Genomic DNA, 12,712 nt, shown 5'->3' on the forward strand with positions numbered 1-12,712 from the left:
GCTGTGCAGGTAGAAATTCAGAGGATAAGCTCCTGTTTTCCTGTTAAATAATACCTTATCAGTTAACCTGAAAGGTAATATCTCTAGAAGTCCTAGTGAAAAATAAATCCATGCTTGGTTTCAAAGTCAGTTTACACTTTCACAATAGCAAGGAAGGCGAGGAATAAAGGAAGACTAAGACAGCATTCATAGCTCCTTGGAGGCCTTCCACATGACAAGCGTCCTGGCTCTGCCTGGCATTCAGTGTGTCTGCTTTTGAGTCACCACGAGGGAGAGAGTCAAAGGTATGGGGCCAGGGCCAGGACACCCAAGAAGCCACACCTTACACAGGGGGCATACTCCTGCAAGGAGAGAAAAGACGTCATTGTAGTGAATTGCAATACAAAAAGCCCATGAGGTTCCAGACAAAACTCTGATGCTTAACACGTCAAAGTGAAATTTCCAAGTGTACGCCTAGTATCTCTGGTCATTTTAGATTTTCTGGTAGAAAGTGCTGAGACTCAGTGTGTAGGGCACTCAGGGAGAACAGGCATTAGATCTTGGTTCTAACCAGACCCAGTCATTACCACTTGGTGACCTGACTGAATCACTTGCCCTCTTCTAAGCTAGTCATTCTTTCCATGCAGAGAGAGGAACAGATCCCATGAGCTCTACAGCCCCTATTGGTTCCAAGAGGCTTGTGGGTTTTGCTTATGTTTTTGAACTCTGACCACCCAATCTGCCTGATTGATTGTCACATCATTTCTAATAGATGCCATCTGTTTAACTCAGCGAAGAGGTTTCATATCACTGTGAAATATCCCTTGGAGATCTCAAAGATCTGTCCCAATCTAAACTGTTAACTTCCCACTAATGAGGCTGTAAATCTCACCCAGTGAAGGCTGACCAATACTTCCAGAGGCAAGATACGCCAAAAGAAAGTTTAACCAACCCAGTTTCATCAAAACTCATTTCTCTCTTTGGCCTCTGGCTTATCAAATATCCAGGGGATAATTTTAGATTAACCAGTCATTATTTGAGTATACTCCTTAGCATAAAGGTCCATAGTTGGTTTGTTGTTTTTTTTTTTTTTCCCAGTTGAAATACACTCAAATTCTTTGTGTTTTTAAAGTACTTACATATGTAATAACCATGAATCTAACCGAACGGTCAGTGGTGAAAACTGTTAAGCATGTATATAAATTCTGTCATCTGTATCACCTGAACACTTGCAAAAAAAACTTTTTAAAAATGTAATAATCATTGCCATATTTTCTTGCGACTTTTATTTTAAAGATTTTATTTGAGAGAGTGCGCATGTACTCCTGAGCAGGAAGGTAGGTGGGGGTCATGGGGACTGGGGAGGAAAGCAGAGGGAGAAGCAGACTCCTTGCTGAGTGTGGAGCCCAACCCCGGGCTCGATTCCAGGACCCTGAGATCATGACCTGAACCGAAGGCAGACGCTCAACCGAGGGACCCAGGCGCCCTGCTCTTGTGGTTTTTACAATTTAAAAGCAAGTCTGTGTTCTCACAAAGGCTTGGAAAAAATGTAACATGTTTGACTTACAAATGATTAACAAAATCCTGCGTTTTGTTGCAGCAGAGCTGTCAAGTAGGCCAGTTCAAATCAAAGGCAGTTTTAATTTTAAAGGCAACAATCTTCATAGGCATCTATCTAGAATCCCTGAAAGTGCTGCTCTAAGGGGCTCCCGTCTGGGAATAAAGCGAACCCCCTCCCCCCACCGCCAGTGGTGAGCAGGGAGGGCCCGGAGCGCCCCCTACAGCTGAGGAACCGGTGTGGCGGCCATGGCGATGCTCTCAATGGCGCACTCATCGGTTCCTCTGCGGATCCGGAAGTACCCGTTCTCCCCCCAGCTGGCGCCCCAGCTGTTCTTAACAATCCAGTAATCCATGCCGGAGGCTGCGTCGGTGCCGTAGCCCACCAGCAAAACGGCATGATTCGTCAGCTCGAAGGGGTTGAAGGGGTCCCGCAGGCCCGTGTGGTAATAGATCCCCGAGCGGTAGTGGAAGAAGTCATCGTAGACTTGAAAAGCGACGGCCATGGGGCCGTGGTGGACCAGCTCGAGCTTCATCAGGGCCTCATTGCAGGCCCCGTAGAAACCGCCCACGTAGTGGTACTCGGAGGAGTAGTAGCGGAGGCAGTCCTTCTTGGGTTTGCACGGCGAATCCGCGGCCGTGTAGGGGAAGCAGGCCTCTTCCACCAGCCCGAAGTCTTGGGCGTATTTTCCTGCGATGAGGTACGGGAAGCCACCTTCACAGCCTGAGGAGGAATACCACACACACTTGTCACCCCTCCGTTAGCGAGGGGCACGGAAGAAATGGTCCCCTTTCCTTTTCTTTTTTTTTTTCCCCCTTTCTTTTCTACTGCATTAATTCTGTTACACTCGGGAGCTGTTCTTAGCTTAAATGCTACTTGGTGCACGGGTCCACAGCCCTCTGAGTACCTGTCCTCTCATCTCCATCGCATGAACACACAGTTATCTGGCACCTGGGGTGGAAGTAACTACAGCCCAGTGTTTAGGTGGGGAGGCTCTGAAGCCTGACCATGCAGGTTCAAATCCTAAACTGTGGGAAGAATTTCACTTCTCTGTCCCTCTGTTGACTTGTCTGTAAAATACAGATAGGAAGAGAACTTTCCTTGTGGGAGTAAATTGGTTACTTCATGTAAAATCAGGAAAAGTTGGCCACTCTTGTCATTATTAAATAGCCAGACACCACAACATGGCTCTTCCTGAAGGAAGTCTTCTCTGACCACCTCCTGCAAAGAAGGTCTAAATCAGGTTCCCATCACCCTCCTCCAGTCCTGGCCATATTATGCACATCCACAAGCCTGTATTTTTTCTTCAATGTTCCTTTGATTATTTAATTTCTACTTTCCTCACTTCAGTCTAAGCTTCATGAGGGTAAGGACTGTCTTTGATAGTCCCCAGGGCCTAGAAGTCACCTTGGTGGTGTTTAATAAATATTTCAGAAAGACTAAAAGGTCCAATGACAAAGAATCATTCCTAAGCAGTTTTACTTTCTAGTGGCCAGATCTGGGGATGACAGCAGAAAACTTTATGAGGAGAATGTTTTGCTCTAAATCAATGGCAGCTGGGCTTTCTACATCATCACCCAGGGCCTGTTCTGGAAGCCAAGTACACATCTGTCACTCTCCCCTAGAGAGAAACCAGTGTCAGCGTGGCTGTAGTATGAATTCGGATTCAGAGTGAAAGTTTAGTTGGAACTGAAACTCTAATATTTAGAAGCTATGTGTCCTTCAAAATGTTATAGAACAACTTCACGTCTGTCCCGGCTCTGTAAATGGGGCTGTCTACTTCTCAGGGTTTTGAGCGTTGTTGGATAACGTACATAAACAGCCCCAAAGAGCTGGTGCTCACTCAGTACAGAGTAACTACTGACATTTGGCTGAATGGTGCAGTGAATTCCATGAGAAGCACTCGTTAGTAAGTGAGAAGGCTTGAACTCCAGAACTCGCCCCCAGGTGCTCTGACTGTAGACACTGTGCTCTGTGCCACACCATCCTTTTACCTTTGTCGACCATGGCCTGTTACACCCAGGTAAATAGCGCCTGAAATTCAACACTCACCTTGAGCGTACTGACTGCAAGAGACCACCTCCTGAGGGCTCAAGATTGGGGTCTGCGTGTTGTTGGTTAGTATACGGATTCGCGCTTCCAGCATTCCCATCGAAGCAAATGCGTAGCAGCTTCCACACGATGCTGGTGATCAAAAGCAAAGACATGCAACCTAAGGGAACTTTGAAGCACTTACAAAGAAACATGGACACATCTACAAATCCGAGCAGAGAGATGCAGTAATATATTTATACCGAGTGCTGCTGCTGTCGTTCATAAGGATCAGTCCAATACAGACGATTCAATCGACAAATACTATTAACCTCATAGGCAAACATAAAGACTCAGCTTTTTCACCAAAAGGCAAATGTTATGACATGGGGCTTTCCTTGAGACTATTTTAGGAGGCAAAACAAAACAAAATGAAACCCAAAACACTCCCCTGGTCTCTGCAAAGCATTTGACAGTATTCTTGATAATGAAGAAATGATATAGGTCTACAGCACATGGAGCCTCTCAGTTGAGAGATACCTTTGGAGGGATCTATGTGAGCTGAGCTTTTCAGTATCTCAAGAGCAGCACTTTCTTTTTCTTGTTTAAAGATTTATTTATTTATTTGAGAGAGAGCATGACGAGCATGCACACAGGGCAGAAAGGGCCAGAGGTGGAGGGAGAAGCAGACTCTCTGCTGAGCACAGAGCCCGACGCAGGGCTCGATCCCAGGAGCCTGGGATCGTGACCTGAGCCAAAGGGAGACACTTAATCAATGAGCCACCCAGGTGCCCCTAGTGGTGTCTTTTTCGATACAATACAATCTCCTAATGCAGCCTGTGTTCTTTTCAGTTTATAGGTCTGCGTCTACTTTAAAGAATCTTCACATTTTCTTCCCCATCGTCTTGTCACTAAACAGGCCAAAGTTAACTGGCACATTTTGTTTTTAGAACCATCCAAGTAACACTATCCTTGGGACTCCACTTTCAAATGATAGATTGTCAAAGAACTAGATCAGTGAGAGTAAACTGACAAAGCCAGTGTTCCTTTCATGAGTCTTCTAATAAGTAACATCCCAGGAATCTGGAAATGGCCCCATTTTGATCATCCGGCATTCCTGGGCCATGGTGGCCACAGAAATAATCACTCTTGCTACTAAACACAGAACTCTTCTCATCTGACCATCCAGCACTGTGAGAGGGCTAGGCCATGTGTCCATACAAGAACTGAGTATGCTGTTAACAGAGACACCATGGGAATGAGGTAAGGAGATGACCTTCCTCAAGCCAGTGACGTTCCCAGAAGAATGTGTCAGCTGCCAAGAAAATTGATGCCTCTCTTCAGTCAAGGCTGGAATGCAGATTTTAAAAGGTCTATTATCCCTTAAGAATACTACAGCTTAAAAAAGAATAGGGGGGATCTGGGGCGCCTGGGTGGCTCAGTGGGTTAAAGCCTCTGCCTTCCACTCAGGTCATGATCCCAGGGTCCTGGGATCAAGCCCGACATCAGGCTCTCTGATCCATGGGGATTCCTCCTCTCTCTCTCTCTCTGCCTGCCTCCCTGCCTACTTGTGATCTCTGTCTATAAAAATAAATAAATAAAATCTTTAAAAAAAAAAAAAAAGAATAAGGAGATCTGACCCATTCAGAGGTCTGTAGTGAATACATTTCCACCACCTCAAATAGGTAATGTTATTTTTACATGGTTTAAGTGTGTTCAGCTATAGCTTCCCACAGCTGAGAACACACTGAGCTAAGAATAAGGAGTCGGGAGTCTCCTCTATCCTCAGCCTGTCACTCAGCTGTGTGGCCCTGGGCAAGTCACTGGACCTTCCTGGCATTTCTTTTTATCTTGTGTATAAAATGAACAGCATGGAACAGACAGGGTTAAGGTCTCTGCATTCCAGTGCTAATGGTACAGATGGTATTTAGAACAAGGCTTAAATGAACTAGAGTTTAGACAGTAGGAAAACACTGCATTTCCTAACTAACGTGACCTGAGAGACATCCCCCCCTCCTCTCTTGAAGATACAATAGTAAATACAGACAGCATAGTGCAGAAAAGAACCCAGAAAGTCCAAGCCTTCCAATTTCCTAGCTTCTCCGCCCTCTCAGACTTGGAAGAAATCCAGCTACATGGCTGGTGCTTAAAGCTGCTTTCAAGTGTAAAGGTGAGACTTCATTTGTCCTGCCAATATTTCTTCTTTTCATTAATCTTGATTTACTCTCTGAGTACAGAAAAGTTGTGAATTCCCTTAACTTGGGTAATTCTGAATTCTGAGTGTTCTAGAATGCTGGTATTCCTGAAGTCAGTGGAAATTTCCAAGTAGCCCTGTTTTTAAGAAGAGAAAATAACTAATATTTTCCCCAACCTTAAGTAAAGAAAACCAAAAGGAAGTCAAAAGGGGAACCTTTAAAAATTGCCCATGTCTGTACAAACCATATTTACAGCACTCAGACAATATGGGACATCAGAGATAATAGCTTTTGCCAAGCTACAAGAAAACCAGTGTCAAAGAATTTGGCTTTAAAGAGTCTAATTTCTGCCTCCTTGCAACATGCCGCCTCCCCCATCCCCCCCATTGTCTTGTCACCAGTCAGCTGTATCTTTTGGGAACTTAAGTGGAACTAAACTTCTCTGTTGGCCATCTCCCATGCCCCTGATGAATTTTAAAAACTCTCTGTGAAGTAGTTACCCTTTGGTATTTTAGTATTTTGCTTGCAGATCTTGCTAAACGGCAAGTCCCTAGGCCAAGAGCCATGCCACAGTAGTCTTTATATCCCCAGCCATTAAAAAAAAAAAATTCTTAACAGATGTTAGATGCCCTATAAATACTCTGTAATACAGCAAAAGCAACCATGCATCAGGCCTTCAACAATTAACCCTTGACGTACATTATATACTTAATCCTGTCAGAGAGGTATAGGGAATGCTTGATGACAGTAAATTTTAATCCTCTCTTAACATCCCTTTAATTTCACTTTCCTTTCATTCCTCAATCTACCTTCAAAGTTCTCTCATTTCCTAACCCCCCTTTCCAAAAAAGCCCTCCCCGGGAAAGGAAAGGTGGGGGAGAATTTCAGGACCCACATATTCTCTAGAGCTGAAGCGTCCCAGAAGAATGTGTAGAAGCAAAAGCAAAGAGGAGATCTCTGATGTCATCTGCAGGACAGAAGCGTGGCTGGCTGGTGGCTCTAAGGCCTGCTCGAAGCTCCGCCCGCTCAACGCTTCGCAAGAACTCACTGAGCATGGAACTGAAGGGCTGGTGGTGACCGCCGAGAAGTGAGAGGGGCTGATTATCACTGAGGTTCTAGGAAAGGGGAAGGACAATTTATCTTTGGGTGTTATTAATTTATAATCCTCTCAGGAGACACTAATCAGAATGTTTCTAGACAACAAATACTACACCTACTTTATAGTAACAAATCAGTCATGCACACTATAAGTATCTTCCAAATGAGCTGAGAAGCAATAAACCTGAGTATGGCATAAACGATCCTCCATGTCATTGTTGGCTAAAATTTAGGATAACAGGATAATTTGCTACCGAGTACTATTAGAGGAAGAGTTATTAAATCTACTCGTATTGGATCAAATTTCCAGAAATAATGGGTAAAATGCAATAAGAGTGATACTTTTGGTAAATCTGGGCTGTGCAAGGCCTCCATTCAGGAAGCGGGGTTAATACTTACCATCATGTGTCATGTTCTGACAGAAAGTGAATTAAAAATGTCCTTACACAGTTCAAAAAATCTACTTTACCAGAAAAAAATATTTAAAGGATGCATTTTTCTGGGCTCTTACAGTAATTAAAACTAAATGATGGGGGGCAGGGAGAGGTGGAGAGTGGGCGGACAAGTAGCAAAGAAGGATTCCACCAAACCACTTGTAGGAGGAAGACCAATTTTAACTCTAGGCGATCCTTTGTTTCTACATGAGTCTCTCCTGCGAGAGAGGGCAGAGGAATTTGTCTTACCTATTACTGATTACTTTCATTAGTTAGCTAGAACGTATTTTGAGAAGGATACCCAAGAATGCTGGGCTCTGCTGGAGAGCTTATCTATTATCCAGGTCTGTCATGGATACAAAAGGAAGAGGTGGCCATTGGTCATGTATGTTCCATTTCTTTACTAAAGTGGATCATGCCTGTTGCATCTCTGTATGCCCTGAATCTACCCAAGAGCCTGGCACATAGTAAATGTTCAATAAACATTTCCAAATGAAAAAATGAACAAAAAACAGGCTTTTTTACCTTGGTTTCGAACAGGACTAACAAAATTGGTACCATGAACATTTCTCCAATCCCACGATGCTGGCAAACGTAACATCTTCTCATGTATGTCAGCGGTCAGTGGTGCAGGTTTGGGCCTGGGATGGAAATACACATCAGACTTCAATTTGGAGTCTTTCCTTTGAGGATGACTTCCTAACCTTTAATTCCATGACTTTAGCTACCTGGCTGCCTAGAATCTAGATTCAGGCCTAAAGAGCACTTGTCCCATCAGAGTTGCCATTACACAACATGTCCATTATGCAATGTATCAATTACACCACTAAGTTGTGTCAATGGCTTTTATTATCTGTGTCTTTTTCAGGATCCACTATCTTTCTTCTATGAAATGCCACTGGTTCTATACATCACGGAGATGCTACTGCTAGTATACTTAAATAGCTGCATTTTCTTAAACAGATTTTGACCAAGAAAGTAGACACATGGGAAGTTAAAGATGGCCTCTGAAGGATACAGAGAAAAGAGAGGAACTACTGAGGTTTGACTCAGGAGATGGTTGGCAGTGATAGTGAGGCAGGTGGAAAAGAAGGGAAGCAGGCGCAGAAATTAGAGGTCTAAGGTTAAAGTAGACTGACCAGCTCCATCAGCAACAGACAAAAATGCTTCATCAGTATCGAACTGCAGCCTATACAATGTAGTTGGAAAGTAAGACACAAAAAGCAGAGTTGCCTAGAACAATAGATAGACACATTGTCTGGAAATGAGAAAATTGTCCTACAACTTCTCCATATTAGCAATTTAAGGCAAACAGCATTCCAGCTCTAGACATGCTAGGTTTCTTGGGAGCTTTCCAAGTCTGCTAAATGACTTCAGTGTTCCATGTCTTTGTGCTGCTACTCCTTTTATCTAAAATGCCTGTTGCCCACTGCTTAGGAGAAATCCCTTTAGGGGCTTTCCCCTGATTTCTAATTTAAGGACTGCTCCCAGAGCAGCCCCTGGTCACCAGACCCTAAGTAAAACTCACTGCTCTTCTCTTTCAACTCTTTAGTTAGGACACTACTATTATACCCTGATAATATGTATCTTCCTGATACTGTAACTACTTGAATTTCTCATTCAACTTAGCATTGCCAGACTGCACTATTCCAACTTTTCAGTGGTTATCCTGTACTTTAGACCAGATTCCAATTTAGTCACTGGTAAAGATTATTTCTGGACTTCTTCGTGTCCTCTGTAAGTACTCCCAAGGAGCTCCCTTCCGCACATGCTTCTTTTAGAGAGGATGTTAAGTCAAGGCTAGGACACAATGGAAGGGAGATGAAATAAAGGGAGAGAAAAAAGAATCGCATATTAATAGTCATCATAACTTTGAGAATTATTAAAAATAGACAGCACATTCCATACAGAAATGTCAACTTTTCACTAAAATATTAACTAAGCTGGGACACTGCTGGAAGCTATATGTGACACAGAGATGAACATGAGATGGTCTTTGACCATATGAAGGTCAGCATTAAGAGACATGAAACAGAGCAATCACAATCACAAATACAAAGAAGTTGTAATATCATAAAATATACAACTTGGATACTACCCATGGAATAACCAAGGTACTTAAAAAAGGTATGCACCATGAAAACTGTATATATAGGGCAGGGGAAAAATCAAACCACGAAACAAATCTTGGATACTTCCTTTAAGGTTTATAAGTAAACATTAGGGTACGAACAACTTTTGGAAGGAAATAAATAGTTTCTGTGATTTCACACTGAGAGGCCAAAAGATCTGATCACTCAACAGATATTAACTAATTGTCATATATATACTTAGGAATACACTATGTAATTTGAAAGAAAAAGAAGGAATAGAAGTTTGGCAGCAAAATGTAATTTCAGAGCAGGTATCTTAGGGTCATACTGACCTCCTACAAGTGATTTCACCACTTACTAGCTGTGTGACATTTGTCAAAGAGTTTAACATCACAAAACTCCAATTGACTCCTAGTAAAATGGGTATAATTACCTGTACCTCAAAAGATTATTATAAAAGCTCAATGTAGTAATGATTAACAAGTGCTTAGAACACTTCCTGTCTCTGCAAATCCTTAATAGAGTAAGCTTTTATGATGGTAACTGCCACTATCATCATCCATGTCAGTAACAGGACAAAACATGATGCAGATACATTCATTTAAGCGACCATCTGACCCAAAGCAGGCACTCAAATGTTAACTTGCTTCTTCCTGGCATCCTATAAGGCTGGGTGTTTGCCTGTCAAGGTACAGACAGACAAAACCAACAATGTGACAATCGATCTCAATGATGTGAAAACGAAGAGTGAGAGAGGAACTGGTGAGACAGGAAGACTGCCAACATTACTGATGCACTACACATTACAGGCTCTTCCTTTGGGTCTAGATTCCTTAAGAATCTGGTGAAAGCTTGGAACTCAGGGAAATGACCATACCCAATACATTATTCTACACTTCTGGCAGTCTCAATGGCTCTGTAAACCTCAAGTTAAGAATCTCTGAGAGAGGGGCGCCTGGGTGGCTCAGTGGGTTAAAGCCTCTGCCTTCAGCTCAGGTCTTGATCCCGGGGTCCTGGGATCGAGCCCCACATCAGGCTCTTTGCTCTGTGGGGAGCCTGCTTCCTTCTCTCTCTCTGCCTGCCTCCCTGCCTACTTGTGATCTCTGTCTGTCAAACAAATAAATAAAATCTTAAAAAAAAAAAAAAAAGAATCTCTGAGAGATTCTATTATGTCACTGGATTCTTCTAAAAGAACAAATTCATGTACAAAAATGTTACCAAAAACCAAGTAGCGAGACCACAATGTCTGCTTTGGTATTTCCCATTTCACTCAGTTCTACCTCCTACCTTTAAACTTCTGAATGGAGCCTTAGCCTTAAAAGTGGCCCTGCAGAAAGCTAGCCTTTCTCTAAAACAAAGATGGTTGGGTGGAGGGATAGAATCATCAAACATAAAAGCAGCAAGGCCCATGAGGCATGACCACGCAATCGTGTCTGAGGCTCAGATCTTTCACGTGGGAGCTCTGGGACCCGTAGGCTCAAACGCTGACACCTCTTCTTCTCATGCTCCTTTGGATTTTCACTGAACAGTTCGCGACTTCCTGTCTCACACATGCACAGTAGAACTCTGTCACTTTAGCAAACCTGAGAAGGGACATAGTGTGCTCCCTTCCCTAATTTCCATTAACCAGAGTATCTCATGGACTAGAAATTCCTTAGAACACACTTTAATACTGTATGAGATTCTTTTGAGAAAGGGGCAGAATAATGAGAGAATGCTATCAGTTGCGATAGGAAAATTCTCCATATAGCCTCATAGTTGAAAAGTGTCAGAGTGTTAGGATTATTAGTCTGCAAATGAAAAAGTTAGAAATGCATTTTAGTTAAATAACCAATTAGTGGCCTGTTCAAGTAAAATCTGACCCAAAAACTCTATAGATGTTAAGGAAATAATCACTGTATTCTCTGAAAACTGGAGAATGTTTCAACATACTAAGAGAGAAAATAATCTACCTACACAATTTACTGAGTCTCACTGACTCCCTATTGGTTTCTAGTTCTCTGCCCTTCAGTTATACCAATTTCTCCCAGAACAAAGTATGGCATCACAGGAATATCCTTGGCCATTTAACCCATGTTAAGGGACCATATATTCTGGTATATATAGTTTGGAGGAAATTTTTAAAAATCTGCCAAATTCCTGACTCTATAAATTCGAAGTATATTTGACCCATCTCCTTAAGTAAGAAGTAAGCTATGGGGTGTGTAAGCTAAAGATGGGAAGTGTTACTCCTGGCTGAGGGTAGTTAGTAGAGATAAATTGATATAGAGGAAGCAATTTTTTTGCTGGACCTTCTAACAAAGAGGTTTTGAGATTTTTATAGGTGACAAATCTGAGTTATTGTAAGCTAGGTGAGGGATACTTGAAGCAAAGGGAGCAGCATGAATGGAGGTAACTTGAAAGCAAAGATTTCGGTAATTGTGTGGCATATTGTTTGAAAACGGGCCATGGTACTAAATACAGGCGTGGTCACATTTAGATGGCTTTGGTTACCAGTAAATGTATTAAGAGATAACGGTAGTGACGCAACCATAGCTGGATAAAGGAAGATGAAACTGGCATTTCAGAGAATGGGTGCGAATGGGGCCCGGGAGGGAAAGAGACCCAAGAGATAGCACTAGAAAGACAGGAGGTGGGAGGTTGATCATAATGCAGCAGAGAAATGATCAAACCCTATACCAGCATGTAGAAAATGGCCAGGGAATGATGGAAGTGGCAGATGTTGTGAAAGCAAGACCCATAAATAGGACTCGGAGAGCACCAGAAGACCTATGGAAAGGAGAGGGAGACAGAACAAAGATAACCTAAAAAGTTTAGGCTCCCATGGCCAATAGAATGGTGGGCAAATCAGAGAGAGCAAGCTGAAAGGGAGGGTGGCCTTCAACACAAATACCTTCATTAGCGATACAGGGATATATGCTTTATTACCTGGGCATTCTCCAGCCACTCCGGCCACCGCCTCTCCTCATCATGTCTCTCAGGGTCAGTGTCTCATATTCCATGTATCTGGTTGCAGTCCAAGACTTCTGCATGGTATTGATCGCTTTCACAAACTCATCGTTATACTTGTAGAGCCTATGAGAGCTGCCAACAAAAATAAGGTAGCCTCAGTTATCCTCTTTATTGATGTAATTAGACTCCATAAAAAGAGGTACCCTTATGCTCTGGACTTAAGTGGAAAGTGTAATCATCTTTTAGGAAGGCTTTTTTTTTTTTGTAATGTACCTGAACCACTTTATTCAAATCTATAAAATAATCTTTATTTTATATTTTTAGTATAAAAATCCATAAGCTAAGTGCACCTCACTGCAGAGACACATATGA

At 42.6% G+C, this 12,712-nt stretch overlaps 1 protein-coding gene across 2 annotated transcripts in view; it reads right to left on the bottom strand.

The window, feature by feature from the left end:
• Positions 1–1,072: 1,072 nt before the first annotated feature.
• Positions 1,073–12,712, bottom strand: part of CTSC (cathepsin C) — a 35,609-nt gene continuing 23,969 nt past the window's right edge. The window contains exons 4-7 of one of the 2 annotated variants that reach the window (XM_080817019.1): positions 12,317–12,472; positions 7,821–7,936; positions 3,590–3,721; positions 1,073–2,260 (exon numbers count right to left, since the gene is read on the bottom strand). In XM_080817019.1, coding sequence (XP_080673145.1) covers positions 1,758–2,260; positions 3,590–3,721; positions 7,821–7,936; positions 12,317–12,472 — 907 coding nt within the window. In that variant the 3' untranslated portion in view covers positions 1,073–1,757. The remainder of the gene's footprint in view (positions 2,261–3,589; positions 3,722–7,820; positions 7,937–12,316; positions 12,473–12,712) is intronic. The other variant, XM_080817020.1, reaches the window with a different exon arrangement.

This window comes from Martes martes (genome assembly GCF_963455335.1).
Source record: "Martes martes genome assembly, chromosome: 10".
Classification (NCBI taxonomy): domain Eukaryota; kingdom Metazoa; phylum Chordata; class Mammalia; order Carnivora; family Mustelidae; genus Martes; species Martes martes.